The 19,448-nt window shown below is 36.5% G+C and overlaps 1 protein-coding gene across 1 annotated transcript in view; it reads left to right on the forward strand.

Moving 5' to 3' along the window:
* The window catches only part of LOC134535776 (ubiquitin carboxyl-terminal hydrolase 8), a 203,561-nt gene extending 185,014 nt beyond the window's left edge, over positions 1-18,547 (forward strand). Inside the window, exon 17 of the mRNA XM_063375026.1 lies at positions 221-18,547. Within this exon, the coding sequence (XP_063231096.1) occupies positions 221-533 (313 nt within the window). The 3' untranslated portion in view covers positions 534-18,547. The remainder of the gene's footprint in view (positions 1-220) is intronic.
* The last annotated feature ends 901 nt before the right edge of the window (positions 18,548-19,448 follow it).

The following is a 19,448-nucleotide window of genomic DNA, read 5'->3' on the forward strand; positions in this document are numbered from 1 at the left end:
CTCATGAAGCAGATGATGGTGGACTTCCCGCTGGTCTCGACTGGTAGCTGACTAGCGAATGGGGGATGACGGGTGGAGTTCTGAGGCGTGTCGTGACAGGTTCCACCACGACGGGTGGAGCCTCATGAAGCAGATGATGGTGGACTTCTTGCTGGTCTCGACTGGTAGCTGTCTAGCGAATGGGGGATGACGGGTGGAGTGCTGAGGCGTGTCGTGGCAGGTTCCAGCACGACGGGTGGAGCCGCAAGAAGCAGATGATGGTGGACTTTCCTGTGTGCGAGCTGAACATGAAAGAGTTCACGTTTCTCCCGGAGCAGTCGCACACCTTGTTCAACCTGTACGCGGTCAGCAACCACTACGGCACCATGGAGGGCGGCCACTACACGGCCTTCTGCTACAACCACGCGTACCGCAAGTGGGCCCGGTTCGACGACCAGGAGGTGAGCGAGTTGTCGCAGGGGGAGGTCCGCACCATGGCCGCCTACATCCTCTTCTACCAGAGTGCCAACAGCCTGCGACACTTGGACAAGTGAACATTTCTTTTATAGAGCTTTATTTATGTTTTGTTAGTACATGAGTAGATTAATACTTTAAAGCCCGAGTCAACTTCATCGAAACAGTTTGTTGAAGTAGTTCCAAGTCCTCACTGAACTAAAAGTACTAAATAGTGAAGTAATAAATTGTAAAAACATTTTATGTACATAATAATTATAACTACATATTCTGAAGCAGAAATATGCTAGTATCACAGATTAAAAATACATACTTATTAATTTATTGGGATGAAATGAGGGTTGTGAAGATAAGGGTCTTTTTATTGAAGTGAAAACATCTTTAGCCGTGTTGAGCCATGCTAGTGACGTGCTGCGCCATACTGGCGACACGCAGCGGCCTGTGTACATGTACACGAATATATACACTAATACAATGTATATACTTGACTTATCATGTGTGTGTTGTACTCTTTTTTGGATGGGTAAAATCTTGTGAGTTTGCGTCACCGAAATGCTATATTAGCAGTAAGTGAAGTTAAATTGACCACGTGAAAAGTTTATTTTGTGTATACTGTGCATTGCCCAGTGAACACATGACCTAGGTCTGACATCACTGGTAAGTCATAGCTAGGTAATGAATTTTTACGTAATTTTGACATACCACTGACGTATGTTGTGACTAAAAAATTATGTAAGGATAAATGATATCATGCTGACATACTGATATAATACCAAAATCAGTTTCTTATGTGCATTTGACGTAGAAATTGTCATATTACACATTTAAAAAACAAATTTTTAAGTTTTCACTTCTGTTGACAGTCCCCATGACTGCTTTTCTTTCTAGTGATGTCTTTACATAACTTTATTATTTTACTCGTGTATGGCTGAAACAGTTGCTAATGTTTTCACAAAATATTTCTGTCTTTGGTATTATTAGCAATGTAAATTAATATGGTGTATAATTTTGTGTGAAAAAGTATTGTGAAAAATTTAGTAAAAAAAATTCATTTTAATCATTGCACTGTTCCTACACAATACTCAGTAGAATAAAATACTTTTTGGTGAAACAGTATGTGGAAATAGTGAGCAGTTTTAAATATTTGTTTAAAACATGAAAAGAACATGTAAGTCAGGGTGGGTGGGGGAATTGTGTAGGCTGACCCAGATACAGGCCGAAAACAGTTATTGATGAATAATTTAGAAATAATGCATAGCTGGCTGAACAATGGTTTTCTGTTTGTCACTTGCGTGGTGCCATTGCTTGAGTTCTTCTTGCTGAAGGTATATTCCGTAGCATTCTCAGAACCACGGCACAGCCGTCCGTGGGAGGTACTCGTTGCCTCTGGTGGGTACTTCACTCCGTATAGATCTTCAACACATTCCCAATGAGCTGCAGTCATTTACAACTTTATTTGCTTTTAATTTATAATTTCCAGCATTAATAAATGATGAAAAGTAAACTTTACTTGGCTATTCCTCTCCGAAGCACTTATTTTAAATTAGAAATATAATACCATATTCACCTGCATATTTGTCACATTAATTTTACTGGATTTGGCTAAAAAAAACAATAAATAAATAAACTGGGCTGCAACTATTGTGAGGAATTTTTGAGGAATCAAATTCAGAATAACTCTTCTGTACCCAAAGATGGTAAAAAAAATAAAATAATATTGCTGGAGACACGAATGGATGTTACTGAAATGTTTACCTTATTTTTAAAAAAATTTTAATTGAGTCTAATACAGGTGTTTGCCTTGGCTGTCAGTTGTGAAAGTGTGGTTACTTGGAGCGTCCCCTATGCAGGGGAAGGCGAAGCATGTTCCACTTCCCCGAAGCCGCGTGCAGCGTAACACCACCGACTCACTCAGCTAGTTTCCCCTTGCCCAGTGTTGTCTCCGTGGAAACAACCAGTGACATGGACAGTATGGATAACAGAGCAGATGGAAGAGTCTAACACTTTTTTCCCTTACAGAATATTCCACTTAACAGTCCCATTCTCACATGGTTTTGAATATACCATTGCACCCCTTGAAATTTGCTGTGTACAATCACAGATTCAAAAAAAAAAAATAGGTTTATAATTTCAAGCTACAGGTTGGTTCAAGGTATTTATATAACCATATGGATTTTTTTGTTATAATGCTATACAACAAATTTCTACTAAAGAATTTGTTTTCGTGAGTGGTATGACTAAAGGAAGCTGCAACAATAATTAGGAAGTTGTATATGAATCACGTATTGAGTTTCTGTCCTACACACACCATTGTAAGCACCTGTCTTGCAAAGCTGAGATGTTACAACTTCCAGCATTATTACTCCTACTCTGCTTCTTCCCCTACCTAGCAGCCAATGCGAACACACGGCTTGAAGACAGAAATATCAACCACACTTGTTGTCATTTGTTATCAATCTGTATACTAGGTATATCATTATTCTTATTTGAGGTGTAAAGTAGCGGTGGTTTACGATTTTTGAAGGAAGGAATTTTAATGCCAGTAGTTTAGAAAATATAAGGACAATTGAGGTAATGTTAATATAAATTATAAATAAATACGTAATGCATCAAGAATGTTTCTTCTATCCTTTATAGATCCTAAAGGGAAATTTATAGCAAAAGTGTTATGTGTTATTTGTTATTTGAGCTCAATAATTTGGAAATTAGTTTTGAATTTTGTTGAGTTTTTCGATGTCAGTACCGTTGGTGTTATTCCAAATAATGGAACCATATTCAAGATTAGATCTAATAACTAATAAGGGTTATGAAGAGGGACTAAGTGGAATAAAAATTTGTAGAATGTAGGTAATGAACTTAATGAGACCAAGAGTTCTGTTAGAATGAGATATAAGGGATTCAATGTGTAAATGGAAATTTAATTTGGAATCAAGTAAAATGTCTAGATCTTTTAACATAGAGTGATTTGAGATGTCAGACTGAAATAGGCAACAGTCATGATAGGATGATATTTTTCGATGTAGTTTTAAGTCATCGGCGAAAAGATTTCTATAGGAGTGGTTTAACTGTAAGATTAAGTAGCCCCTCAAGAGGGGAAACGAGAAACAATTGTGTTTGAGTGAAACCAAAGAAATGGCATGTTGAGAGCTGCACATTTTATTACCTGTGAATATATGGTTAACAAAGACAAATATATAAATCTCGAGCACTCAACTGGTCTTGTGCACATGTTCTTTGTTTCTTGACTCGCTCAAGGACGCACACACCATGTGCTTAACAACAAACACATATGTATTCATTATTACTAACAAGTCATACATCAACTTCAACATGTTTTGAAATCCTATTTTTCTGAAGGAAAAAAAGTGAATAATTATGTTTGAAATAATTATTGCCTCAAATATTTACAATAGCAAGACTGGAAAGAATAGAAAACTTGCATACATTAAATTAGACTAAACCAAGCGAGTAATAGCTTAAGAATAAAATATCTGAGGCAAACAAATAAGGACAAAAATTACATTTAACTGAACCAACTATTTACAATATTACAACTATCCTCAAACATTTAAACTGAGTGTACAACACCTCAAACTTCAATATTTTACCCGCAAAACCTCTACCAACTTTAAATGAAACCCCTCGAGTCTGTGGGTGAAAACTGGCCAGACACTCGCCTTACAGATTGTAGGGCGTCCTGTCCCAAGCTTGCTTGTCGAGTTGTCTCTTCCACCAGCACGCCTGCCGACCAGCACTCTCCTGCCCCAACAGCACTCGATGGCATGCTTCCAACAAGGAACAGCGAGTTGCCCCGACGACTGTGACACAACGACGCGAAGAACAGGTCACAGCCCTCTTCGTCCACGTACAGCAAGTCCGCCCCTGTCACTCTCAACCAGGGGGCTTGAAACAACTGCTCCTTTGCACATACTCAACACTCTTACATAAAGTCCATAATGATTGCTTCGGGGCTAGAAGTCACTGTCAAGAAGAAAGTCAAGGTTAGGTATATAATTACTCTGCCATGACATGCAGGCCTCAAACCAACCACCACAGTCACACACATAAGCCACGAGTATTCCCTTCAGAGTGTCTGCTCACTATCTCGTACTCGCTCAGGGAGTATAGCGAGTATGCTACTGTCAATATTCCACAGGTCCCAAAAAAGTAGAGCGACTTTTCACATAAACTTGCCCGACGAATCCCCAACTCGGTCTACGAGTAGACGCTTCAAATCGCCGATGTTTACCTTCTTTGGTAAGTCACTCTCCGCAGCATTGCCTTCGGGTCCCTCCTCGACGAATGGGCTAAGTCCGATTTCCAAAGTAACATGCAAGTTGAGTTTACCAGTCTCATGTACTAACTCCACTTTCGATGTTCGATGCGTGCTCGGGCATAGTGACGTTCCTGGTGGTCTGGCCGGGCAGCAGCAGGACGAGGATCGTGGAGTTGTGCTTCGTGCTCCTTCCTCCCGCACTCTCCGTGCTCTGTGCTCCGATCAGGGGTGTGTATACTCCTCAGGCGCGCCTCCCTTCTTCCTCGAATAGCCCAGAAGGTCCGAGGTACTTCTACTTCGGCGGAGACAAAAGGAGGGATAGTAGTCACGTGAGGTCACGTGGTCACATGGTCATCCCCACCACTCCACTTCTTAAGCCGAGGCTAGCGAAACCAGCGGTAATAACTTGTCTGCACCCTTGTCAACACCCGCAGCACACGGGTGTTGGACGGGATTAGAACCATTCAGGGGTACCAGTCCAAATCAAGGGGAAAAACGTTGTGGGTAGCGACTAGCAACCACAACAATTAGTATATCATTAATACAAATATTGAATAATAGGTGTGAAACCATGCCACCTTGAGGACAGCCAGAAGTAGCGAGATGTAGATTGGAATTTACATTGTTTATTAATACTGCTATCGCATGGGGGTGTTGATACTAATTTAATCAAACTGTATTGTTATGTTGTGGTTGCCACCACATGGAATACTGGTCATGTGGACTCAGCAGCTCTTGTTTCAGGACCGTGACATCTCCCATACGTAGCGTGGCACGTATCCCCAATTTATATTAAAACACTTTAAACAAAACTACGTCCACTCTCAGCGTTGGCCACGCTATATTATCGAAGGCAGTGGGCTCTTAGGGCGTCCCACAGTCTGCCATGCACATGGGCACGAAGAAGAGAGTAACACAATTTGAAGTACACACACTTGTACACGTAAAGATTTAAACTGAGTCAATCGACAGACATGTTTTTTTTCTGCCCAAATGTGTAGCTACTTTGGTCAGCAACTACGTTGGTTGGTTTTCTGCAAGAACTTTAGGTATCGTGTTCTGTGAAATCATGGATCCTTTATACTTTCTGTTATAAAAACACTCAAGCCCACTTTTAAAACCATGGGTATAACTAGACAAATCTGTTTATGGCAAGGTGTCCCCACATGTGGCCACACAAATAATTGGGTAATCGTGGTTAAAAACCTGAATAAAGTGAAAATGCAATTAATTAAACATCCCGCCGGCCAGAGTAGCCCCGCAAACAAACGTAAAAGGTTTTTGAGAATTAAATAACACAAGCGGAAACTAGTTATCGCCGTTATCGGTAAATGCAAGCGGTGATGTCCCCGGGGTTCTGGCGTGGCTGTTCTCGGCCGGTGATGTCGAAGGAATGCTCTGCATGGCAAATTTGCCCCTTCGTGCTGAACCAAACTACTGTGTTGTTTTTAAGATTGCAAGCCAAGGGTTATTAAAAACTAAACACACAAAACACTCTTATAATTACTGTGCATTTTCTTTCGGCTATATTACTTAAGGACACACAGTAATTTAAAAGTTAATATTTAAATAAAGTCTGGCTTCAAGTGGGCTTGGGTCCGCCTCAAGAATGTCCATTGCCATCTTTATGTTACTAAAAATTATGTATAAAAATTACGAAAGAAAACCCTTCCGGCTGATCTGCCGTGACACAAACCCTTGGGGACAGTAATAAAAGTTTACAATTTAATTAATAATAATATAAGGGGATAGAGCACTGCAGCTACGGCTCCCTCTTGCGGGAGTCTGGTGCGCCACACGTACACGCACAGGCACGGCGGACTGTTTGAGACAGAGGGTGATGGTGGTGGGAGAAGGGGTCTGAAGCAGGGAGGCACATCTGGTGTACGACGTCAATACAAGGAAGATGGCTTGGTAGCCAAGTTAAGTAATTATCACATAGACCGAATTTAGAACATTTGGTAAGAGCTTTGGCTAAGTCAAAATTACGTACAAGCATCAACTTGCCAACAAGTAAATAAGGTTTAAAAAGGAGACTAAATTAGTTGTGGTGGTTTTCACTGTTATGAAACCATGTTGAGAGATGGTGAATTGATTTTTTTTAAATTGAATTCAAGATGTTTTAATATAATTTTATCAAAGATTTTTGTATAACCACTGAGAAGTGAAATAGGTCTATAGTTTGAGACATCAAGCTTGTTACCTTTTTTATATGTGGGAATTACTTTAGCTGGCTTCCATTTGAAAGGATAAATACCACTGTTTATACTACTATTTTTATATATGTAATATCGTAATATGCTGAAGGATAGGGGTAAGGATAATAAAATTAAGATTATCATCAGGACCTTTCGAGAAGGTTGATTTTAATGTTTTAATACTCCAAGAGGACAAGGCTTTTAGATATATTTGTTATGGGGAAAAACTATTAGAGTAAAAAGTAGGTAGATTAATGTTGCTGGTAGTTGTTACATAGACAGTGGAAAAGTAATCGTCAAGACAGTTAGCAATTAGTGAAGGATCATTAGTTACTTAATCATTTACCTTCAGTGATAGTTGTTGATCGTAGCCTTTTCTCATAATTCGAAAGTATTTCCAGAATTTTTTATTTATATTTTGGAGCCAATATTTTTTTATTTACATATATAAGCAATTTAGCCTCTTTTCTAAAGCGAGAAAACAGAGAATAGTCGAGAGGATTCATATTTCTTTTGTATAATTTATGAAATTATTTTTAGTTATAGAGATTTTATGAGTTGTTTAGAATACCAGTGGGGAAACTTGGATGTATATTTTACAGTAGTGGGAATGTGAAATTGTATTAGATCTTCTATCATGGATGTTAAGTAGATGTTATGTTATGTTAAGTACCATTATTTACATCATGATTTTTGTAAATGAATGACCAGTTATGATTATTCAAAGTGTTAAATAGACCAAGAAAATACCGTGTTAGTACTAAATAATGCATATAAAAACCTGGATGCGTAAACAATCAAATAGAAACGAATATGTATATGGTAGGTGTGTTCCTCACCACAATATTTACCTTTCCGAGGAACCACAAAGTTATAGCTGTTAAAATGGTACATTGTTTTCCCGTTCATGTATGTGAAAGGGATGAGCACTCAATCTGTGAAGTAGGCTGACGCGTTATACCATACAGACACTGCAATTAGACTTGGAAACTGCTGTTTAGCTGGCAAATGGCAGGTGTGTTCCGCCCAAGACAAGTCAGTTCAGAAGACGAGCGTGCTAGCACGGTGGCATTACCCACGGGATGGCCTTGTCGCCCTAGTGCGTGCTCTTGTTTGCCAAGTGATGCTGGGTCTGTCGGGCTCACAGCATAAGACTAGATTGTGCAGACTGTGGAACTAGCGGGTTGGTTGTGTCTCTCGGTGTGTTTGTCAGCAAGTTCAGCATAATCCCAGCTGACGGTGACACTGTGGTACGACGTGCCGCTCACAGTGTGTGTCTCTGATGATGCCTCAGAGCTCGGCGCTGTCAGAGCATGAGTGCCTGAACATCCATCTTTCACAGGTGAACTGTGTGCACATGGTTGCAAGCGACACAGCACCCCGGGAACAGGAGGGTTACTTACTTGCAGAGGTAACGTACCTCAAACTGTGCTGTGATATTTGATCGTCTGATTTTTAGTTTCCGTGCATTATGAACACCTTTGGTAGCAGAAGTTCTGTTTGTCATTTGAGTCCAAGAATAACACATGCTGGTTGCAGATCATACCAGCTAAAAGGAAGGTTTTTTTGTAAAAGTTGTTTGGATTTCAAGTATATCTTTCAGTATTCTGCCAAATATTGTTTTTAATATAATCGAGGCTGTTATCATTGAGAAATCAGGTGCTTGGGTTAAGTGTTCTGAAGTAATGTTCTCTTAGACAGCAGCTGACTGACATTTTCCAGTGAGCATGTTATAAGATTGTGGTCATTCTTTAGGTTCCTTCCCCCCCCCCCCCCCCCCCCCTTATTATTCTTTATTCTGCTGTTCATCATGTTTAAGTTTACTGAGAGGCTTGTTTCAAATTAATATCGTTTTGAAATTTTAAATGTGAGAAATTTAAATAAACATTTTTGTACATAGTACATAGTAGATAGCACTTAATACCTAGTAAACTTATGTAGTTAACAATGTTTTTATAGTCATTTATAAGTCTATTGGAGCTGGGGTCACATAGTGTTTCAGTTTTGTTTTGCATGTTGACTCTAATGCATGTAACAGGCCTCAAAGTGCTTTATTCACTTGAAAAAAGTTATAAAAGTGACCTTTGTGATAGAAAAAGTGAGAAAAAAGTGATCTCCAGGAAAATAAGTGATTAAAAAGGTGACCTGAAATATAACTGAAATAACTGTTACAAAATATTCTGATTGTAGTAAAATAAAATGTTAGGTTATATATGGATCTAATAAAATACTGACAGTTATTCTATTATCTATTTAAAAACACACAAGTTACAAATTATGCACCAGTAGCACAAAATTAAAAGAAACAAATTATTCACATACCTAAGATGGTGAAAGAGAAGTCAACTTCTAAACTGTGACTTAAAAGTGGTTTCCATGAAAATTCTGTCAAGATTAACATTTTTATATTGTCTTATAAAATGAACTAAGAATTATATTAATTAAGAAGACACCATAGGCCTACTACAAAACTGTATCTAATCCAATTTAAGAACATTTCAACATCAGCAAACTTATGTCAGAACACTCCATCAACACAAAACATCTAATTTTTTGAGTATTTTGAAAAATAGTCAGAAATAATTTTAGATTTCCTTTTCTCCACTGAGTGTTGTACAGTATCAACCTCAAGCTTCTTCTCTGCAGCTTCTTTTCTGACTGTTAACACCTTCCAACATGGCCTGGGCCAATCCAATTTCCTGCATATCTTTCTTTTCTACAGCCCTCTTTAATCTCTTATCTGCCTCAAAAAGTACATCTGCAGTCTTTCTTTTTTGCTGCTCTTCACTTTGCAAACTCTTCAATTTGTTCTCAGCACCAGCTATTATCTTTCTCTCATCTTTCAGTTGTTGTATTCTCTCTGCTTCCACTAATTTCTTTTCATCTGTTTCCAACTTTTTCCTAGCTGCTTCTTCTTTTAAAGCATTCTCATTTTGCAAGTGTGTAAGGTAGCTGCTATGAGCTACACGAGCCATTGCTAATAGCTCTCTTGTAATGGGAACCAAATCAGGCTTGCTGTGGTACATCTTCATTATTGCACTCTTGACAGTCATTGCTGCATCGAGTGTTCTTTCCGACATGCAAGCTTTGTCTTGAGTTAAGATGTGGGAGGACAAAGAAAACCCTCGCTCTAAGTCAGCATTTCCGTGTGAAAGAGCCAAAACAGATTTTACAACTTTAGCAACGTTTGGGTATTTATCATCACCAATGCTGTTCTTCAAAACAAAAAAACTGAGCCCAGTAGTCATCTATACTGCCACCACACACACTTTCCTTTTCACACTGGAGTAGTTTCCATTCATCTAACAGAATACTTTCATCAATTACAATGGGCAGACCCTTTGCTAGAGCAACAATGTCTCGACAACTGCGGTGTAAAACCCTTTCTTCTGGCTGGAGGCAACGGCAATTCTTCAGAAGTGGTTTCAATATTAGGGGTGACTTTCTGATAACATGAGTAACAGTTTCAACGTAATGGTTTTTCACTCCGGCCAAAAACTCCAGCTGAAACCTTTCATCCACCTGTAACATATACCCTTTATGATTTTGTAAATGTGTTTCGAACCAAGAGTTAGGGTGCCCACTATATATACTTATATATCCTAACTGCAAAAGCAAATTCTACAACAAATTTACCAGGTGTTAAAATTGTTGGTAATTGTCTAGAATAGGGTCTCTTGTGAAAAAATTTTAAAAAAATGTCAAATTAAAATTTGAAAATAGGGTGCACTCAATAGTAACAACCTTTCTCATTAATAACCTAAAATGATTTTCAAATTAGAATCTTTTTCACCCCTAATATCAATAACATTTCGAGGTAAGTTAATCACACCTCCTGCCTGCTAGTTTTGTTTTTTAGGGATTTCCTTTTTTAAAATAAAATATTCATATTTTTAAAAAAAAACCAGCAGGCACAAACATATTAAACTAGCCTTGGGGGGGGGGGGGGGGGGGGGGGTGGTGTATAATAGGGGTAAAAAAAATTTCAAATTCAAAATAATCTTTTTACAGTATTATTAAAGGAGGTGAATACTATTTAATTAATACACTTTCTAATTTTTTAAACATTTTTGAAAATGCCTCTATTCTAGACAATTGCAAAATGGTTTATTGCACTTACTGCAATGATCTGTGCATAATTTAGTACATTGTTTACACGTTTGAACCAAAGTTAAAAATGGTAGGCTACTATAAGAAATATATTACAAAACAAAAATGATTCCAGGTTCTTAAAAAAAAATTCTCCTACTCTTCCTTACAGGTGGAAAAAAAAAAAAATTTCCAGGTCAAGTGTCCAACCTGAAAGTACAATTTGAAGATTTAAATCTTAAACAACTAAATCTAGAACTTACCTTTGAAATTTCTGTCAAAATCTCTTTCTCAACATGGATTTTCTAGGCAGGAAGTAGGTTCTCTGTTGTTAGTAAATCTTCACTAACACCAACAGTTTGTATAAGTCCTGGTTTGCAAACCTTTCCAAGCAAACTCTTAGCAAGAGTGTCTAGTTCATCATGAATAACATGTATCATTGGTTCTTCCTTCTGGAATGCACCAGTGAAGCGTGTGAATACTCTGGCACTGCTGCACACGAAAGGAAGTTAAGCGTTTTATAGTAGGCTTCTTTAGTAAACTCACTATTCTCTTGTAGTTGTTGCTCTTGCCTAGGCTATTTCTCTTCTTGGGGACATAACTTAGGAAGTATTTTTTGAGAGCTTCCCATTGTTTGATCAATCGTGATGCAGCTCCTTCTAAGGTAAGCCACCTTGACGGAACATGCTTGATGAAACTATGTTTTGGAACAGATAGGTCATCTTGTATTTGTAAGTAGTCCTCACATCTTAAAGGCCAACCATCAAAAAAACCATGGATAGCCATTACCAAATCAGCTACATCTTCTCCAAGTTTATCAAGTCCACTGAGAAATGCATTGTGATGTGTGTGGATGCTGCATGTGCCAATATTAACAAGGGGTGCCTTGCAAATAGAAACCAACTCTTCACATATAATACGAGCAACTTTCTTGTTGACATTAGGGCCATCACTCCCTAACATTAATATCTTCTGACGAGGTAACTCAGCATTTTCTAGTGCACAATTAATTTTCTCAACCAGTATATCGCCTGTAGCTGATCCAATAAAAAAGGTTTCAAGATGGTGAGTGATAATCTGTAGCTTCGTTTTAGACCAGTACCTGATAGCAATTTGCAGTTCCTTTCTACCTGTGTGGTTTGTTGTTTCGTCATAGCATAATGAATAGTATGCACCATCCATGTCTTTCAAAATAACATTGCGAAAATATGGGCTTAATGGATCTGTTAGTAGATACCTAAATTTAGTGCTGCTCAGGCTTAAGTCCTCAGGCACACCCTCACCAAACATACTTTTAAAAATGTCAGCTATTCCTCCACAAGATGATGCTGAATAATTTGAAATAATACATTTCATTACCCATTTCAGTTATGCACTTGTTGCACGATCTCGTACACTGTAAAGACATTTAACATGGTTTTCTGAGGACACTACACTTGATATGGAAGCTGAACATGAAGGTCGAACGACCGTGAATTTTAGCTGACTAGGAGCCAACTTATCCCGACATTCACTCTTATGTCGCTCGCAAGTAGCATGCTGAGATAGTGCTTGATACCCTTTGGTTGATATTTTGATTGTGACACAGCAAACTGCACAAAAAACATCAGTATCGTTACGTTTTTTTGCCCACTCGTTAATGATATATCCATTATCTTCGCGCCTCTCTAGCCACTCGCTATGAAAACGACACTTCCCCATCTTCACCACACAAGAAAACATCAAAACACTACGATATTATTTCCCGGTTACTTGTTTATCTCAAATAATATAATAATGACACAAGTCATATCGCTAGCCAAGGCCCCTAAGGACAAAACTAACTTAAGACCATAATCAGACTAACTACAGAACAAACTGGCGTGAACGTAGGTTATCTACCATCACGTCAGCCGATCGATACTGTAGGGCGAATCGATTAATGGATAGTTCGACTTCAGTTGTTGTTTACGCTTTTACGCATGTAAAAAACTATCTCGACACAATCCGTGTTATGGCAAACGGCAAATACCTTGATTACAGTCAAAAACACAAATTCAAGCATTTAATTAATGTCACTTTCATAAACGGAAATGCAAATTTTGGTTACCAATATCGAAAAAAAAGTAAATTAAGTGACTGAAAAAAAAAAGTGACAAAAAGTGATTGATGCAAAATAAGTGACTGTAAGTGAGTTAAGTGACCATTTTCGACCCCTTATGTAATGAAAAAAAAAGTGAACACACTCGCACAGGATTTCAACGTCTTTATTTATATTTTATATTACACAAGACAGCAGTACACAGTACAGTGTGCAGTAAACATTAAACTGTTTGCTACTGCAACTCATTGGACTAGATTAGCATGGCTTAGAACTATTCTGTCAGGATCACTGGCATACACGCTGATTGCACAAAGGGCCAACTCAGCTCTTTCCAAATGTTATGGAGATACATCAGTTACTGACATTTTCCCAATAGCCACTCCTTCCTTTATATGCACCATTGCAGATACCTCATTGGCACTAACCTTCCCTCCATAACACTGCTTTACTTCATTTACCCTCCTCTTCCCCATGAACACAGTGGTTTTAGGTGTTTGTACTGCTGTTGGCAGCTATAATAATACAGCTATAATTATGAAATCAGCCAGCATTTCATCAAAACTTAACTCACAAAAATTTAATGTATGAAATTCCACGAATGCCATTTATTTAGCTATTTAGCATGGGAAAATGGAGAGAAAAAATAATTATACTTTGCTGAACAATTCTTACATTATTTATCCTCGTTAATGCTTGCAGATTTATGTTTATTAGTCCGAGTAATTCTGATGGTTTTACCATTTTTAAGACTTGTAGAAACATCTTGAGACTGTTTGTATATCTGCACTTGTGATTGAAGTGCTTGCCTGTAAGTTTAATGAAATACGGCATGGTAAAGAGCTCTAGGACTGCAGAGTTTATGGAATGATGCCTTGTCATCAAGCTTCCGGGACCAGCGTCGATGCTGCTCTCTACCATGGCTAGATCAGTAGGGTACTCAAAGAGCAGGAATTTTTTTGGTTTCTGTGGCTGACTTGCAGTCTTCATTAGCCTGCAAAGATTGCACTACTTACTGTACAAGTTGGACGTAGTTTTTTTCTCTGTGCATGTCTTTTTATCTGTCTGGATATTTATGTGTTCCGCTATAAAATTTTGCGCCACTCGTCTGATAGTCATAAAACCTGTATGTATGGGTTTTTAAGGTTCTGGATTTGACTTTTTTTATGTTTTGTAAAAATTGTTTTGCTTTCAAAATACCCATCACATTAATAATTTATTTAGGGCTAAAAAATAAAGATTTATGTTCCTCAATAAAAATAAATAACCTACAAATATTAATCAAAGATCTGAACCATGTTTTCATAAAATATGGTATTTTTAACCCTTTACACAGCCATTGTTGTTGACATTTAATATTTAAGTCATTTTAAAAGTCACAAAAATGATATTGGGAAACTCTGGTTATTAAACATTGTTACTTAAGGCCAATGTTACATAACCTGCAATAGCAACAAATATATTGTTTCAAAAACATTCTTCCATAAAATAAAATTCCCGATGTAATTTTGTAATGATGGGAACATTTTTCACAAAATGCTGTGTGTTGTATAAAATTATAATTTTCAATAACTTTTATTTTCTCAATAAAAACATATTGTGATGAGCTCAGACTGGCACTTAACTCCAGATATAAATAATCTGAACAACAATATATCTGAAAATAAGAATGACATCCAAAATATTTATGGCCCAAATAATTGTATTTGTAAAAATATTTTAAGTAAAACATTTATAAATAATTTGTACCATGGATCCTGTTAGGATTTTTACCTTTTGTGCTTATTTATTTTGAACATGGCATTTAGACATTTCCATGTAACAGCTTTACATACTTTTTATTTAGGCAATTTTCACTATTTTTCCAATTAGTGTTTTTTCTTCTTAAATATTTCTAATTCTTAAATTTTTACACTTCTAGTCAAATGAATAGATCCAGATATATTGGTTGACTAACCTCTGCATTTTACTTGAATCTTAAATTACTCTGTCTAGAAAACATCTATTTGGTGTAAAGTTTTTTTTGTGAAGAGCCAGATTTAGCTGTCTTATTAATAAATCTCATACATGTTTATAACTTTTTTCAAAAATCTAACCTATCTAAATGATTATGTACTGTATTCCAGAAATATTAAAAAATATTTGGAGTATGCTAACTTAAAATTGAAATAATGATCAGTAATCAAAAAAATTGGTAATCCTACTTACTGAATCTGTGTAAAAAATTTTTAAATCAGTTGAATTTTTCTTTTTAATACATAATTTCTCCTGTTATAGCATAATATAAATTTACTCATCTGAGTTTGAAATGCGAAAAAAATTTATTTCATAAAAAAAAGAACAAGTTAAAATAAAAAAAATGGAATTGACTTCATGTAAATACACTTATTTGCTAAGGCAGTTACTTCTTGTTTTAATTGGTGATTTTTTGTCGTGGTCATGACCACACAGTTAGTCTCGTTGGTAAATGTGTGGTAGTGGGGCGTCAGACAAGTCGGGAGCAAGGTGTTGCCACAAGCTGGCCTCTGACGCAGCACTGCCAACCCGGTCCTGACGTAACAATCCCAGGGAACTGGTTGGTTGCTTCCTTGCCGCACTCTCCCCCGCCTCTGCTCGTAAACCACTGGCATCTGCAGCCGGTCCAGCGAGGTTGTCTTTGATAGTAGTTCCACCGACTTGCCTTGCAAGGGATTGTAATCTCACAGGGCTCATATTTAGCTGTATTTTCTGTGTGGTTGTGTTTGAATCCTAAAATTGATATTTCTTGCTCTTTCCTGTCTATGTGATCTGTTATCTTTTTTCACTCACAGTAAAGATGTCTTTGCAGCTGCTGATGAACAATCTGCCACTGTCTGTACTAGTTGCCTGTTCATCTGCTCACACTGTTCTGTCAGGAGTTGCTGTAAATTATCTTTGCTGTGGTGTGCAATGTCTTAAGTTACTGTGTTTATTTGGGTACTGGGATTGCTATTCTAAAGTGGTATTTTGATACAGAGGCGATATAAAATTAGTGCGGAGTGAGGAATTATGAGTAAAATTTTCCTTGTGCTTGTAAAAGAGTTATATTTAAAATTAGATTAGTGTAAAATTAACATTCCCAGAAAGCTTGTGTTGGTGAAAATATTTTGTGCTCGTGGGCTTCTGCAATTGTAATTTTTTGTTGGAAACCAAGAAACAAAAACTACAAATGCAAGAAAGGGTATAAAATAGAGCATTAATTGGGACCTCGGTAAAGTGTTGTAAAGTGCAGGTGTATTTAATATATTGTGGGTTTCATTGGTTTTATAATACGGTTAACTTGAAGTAGTATCACAAGTCTGCTTTACACAGGCCAAGCGAGCATTCGAAACCAGAGGCGGAGAACAGCGTGATGTCGTTACACTGTGGCTGTCTTGTAAGAACCAGTCTTACTTATGTACTAGTAAACTGTCTGAGATGTTGCACAGTTAGTCTTAGCTGGTTTTTCATTGTTGAATATATTTTTGTAGTTAAAAAAATGTAAAATGTGAGAGTATTTTTTGAAAACTTATTCACACATTATACAGCAAGAGTAACAGCAATGTGTGTGTATGTAATGTAAAATGTCAGAAATATATGGGTTACCTATAAAAACTTAAAGTGTATTCCTTAAACACACAAAAAATGTTTTATATATGTAGTATGTTTTAAATAGTCTGTCTCAGATTTTATCTGTTTAGTTTTCAAAACATTTATAGAGATGGATGGAGACTCTAAAACTAGAGCAGTCAGGCATGTAGCTTCAGCTCGCCTCGACTCAAAAGTTGAGTTCATTTTACTCAGAGACAAGTCTGTACATTATTTTTCCTAAAATTCAGTCCATATTTGACATGAATAACAACCATTAAATCATGTACTACTAATTTGCAAACACTAAACCATCAAACTATTCAATTGCATGACTTTATACTGCAATGTTTTTTTTTCTTGTTGTTTCATCAGTGCTGTACCGAGGTTATAATAAGTTATCATTAAATGCCACTAGTTTACTGATACAACCTAACTCATGCAAAAGTATTAATATTATAGTTAGTATTCTTGCCGGTTAAATTTAAGAAAAGAAACACAAAATAATAGTAATAATTTCATTAGTTACACATTTGTTCACACATGGAATTGGAATGCATGTTACATAACATAAAAAATAAACAAACCCCTTTCAAGACTGAATTTTGAAGGTGGTCACTGGGAAAGGAATGGATATCCTTATTCCGTACCGTTCTGTTCCACTTTTTTATAACGACATACTGATGATAAAATAAATCTCATTCTATATTCTATGATATGAAGACCATTGGGAAATGAATATTATGCCTGAGGATAAACTAGATACTTAATATTATAATTGTTTAAGGATTGTGAAGGCATTACTTTGGAACTATAGCCAACTGGTCCACAGTTTTAACTTTATTATTTTTAATAATCTATTATTTTATTTTCTATTTTTCTCAAAACTTTAGACATGAGTGTGAACTTAAAATATTTAATATTAATTGCCTAAATAATTTTTCAGAAGGAAACAAAAATATGAACTGCATGCATTATTTATTTTTACTCAGTATTGTAGCTTAATCCATTCTAATTATTTTCATTTTATGACATCTCAAAAGAAATTCTTATGCAATTTCCTGAGCTCAATTTAGTTTTTTGTGACTTTACTTAAAAATAATAATATATTCTCAACCCGACTCGACTATAAGGTATTATTACTGAATTCCATTGGGCTCGACTCTTCTTAAAAAATTTGCAGTCTCATCCAACTCTAAAACTATCTCAAGTCAAAATGTTTTTATTTGTAAATTTTTACTTTTATGCAGTTTCAGATATGGACAGCCAAATGTTTATGGTTGGTTCTTGTTTGATAAATTTAGATATGTGAGTAAAATTATAAACAGCGTTGAACACAGTTGTAAAAAAATAATGATGTATTGTATATTATTGTATTGTTAATTGCTACATTTTCCGTCCATATCAGGTACTGGGCGCTGTAAAATACTATGCATGAAAACTACTGTCACTTTTTAACTACACATTATGTCATAAAAAAAATTCTGTATCACGCCACACACTAATATTTAATTTTTTTTTTTGTTTCACGAGTTTTACTGTGAATGTTATGTAACAGAATATGTTGTATAATTTTGTTCCGACAAAATAGTGTTTTCTTCCGAGAACTGTAATGCAGGAATATGTGGTGGATTTGTCTTCACATTTATAATGTTGTCTAATAAATTGTGTAATAAACTGTGTATATTGTGCAGATATGAAATTATGCGTATATTTATATGTATATTGATGAATATAAAAATTGAATTGTGTATAATTTATTTATGTGTACATGCATTGTAAATGTTAAATTGTCATACTATAAAACACTTTGGATAATTGGATCCAATGTTTTACATGTTACAATATAATACATATTTTAAATGTTATGGTTTTTTTCTTTACGTACACACACACAAATACACACACCAACCACCCCTCCCCCTCCCAACTCAACGCCCCCCCCCCCCCCCCCCCCCCCATTTTTTCCCCTTAAACTAGAAGGTACTACTGATTAGCCCATGTGGGATGGACCCAAACCACATCTGAGTGGCTTTTACAAATTCCGCAAAGGCAAGCCTTCTGATAGGCCAAACCTTGATCTAAGATGTGCGAGTCTAAAACTGTGTTTACATTAGGGTGAAACATGCTTAAGGTAAACATACAAATCAATTTGAAATCCTTTTATTGCCTTTCGCAAAGTATGCAAATAATATCACATAAATCACGGTTAAAGACTGCCAGGGTATACAATAAAAGTGTGAATAAATACAGGATAGTAACCAATACAAATGCCAAACAAGAAAATACATGAATGCACATTTATTTTACTTTTTCTGTGCATGAGCACACTTACAAGTGTTCTGCACATTCGAGACATCTCATGAATTAAGAGCCTAGGTGCTTTTCAAAATTAAAGAGTAAAAAGAGTGATAAACTTAGATGTTTCACGAAAACAATTACCTCTAACTATAGACCATGATTTCCTGTGCTTAAATATTTTAACAAAGTTCTATACCAACATACACATTGGCGGCATTTGTGATCTTAAGTGAATTACAAAATGCTAAGCCTAAAAAATACTTGGCTTCTCGGTACATAAATAATGAGCCTCACAGTAAGAAGTCTCTCATCTCTTACTCATTCTAAACATAACTAAAGATGCATTCACTCTATCTGTCCTCTATGTTCAACAAGTCAAAAAATATGTAAAGGCAAATAGTGCTTCATGTTCAGTATGTACAAGCTAATGTGAATTGCAGCAAACTTCAAGTGCCAGCCCCACGAA

Source organism: Bacillus rossius, chromosome 10 (genome assembly GCF_032445375.1).
Source record: "Bacillus rossius redtenbacheri isolate Brsri chromosome 10, Brsri_v3, whole genome shotgun sequence".
NCBI lineage: Eukaryota > Metazoa > Arthropoda > Insecta > Phasmatodea > Bacillidae > Bacillus > Bacillus rossius.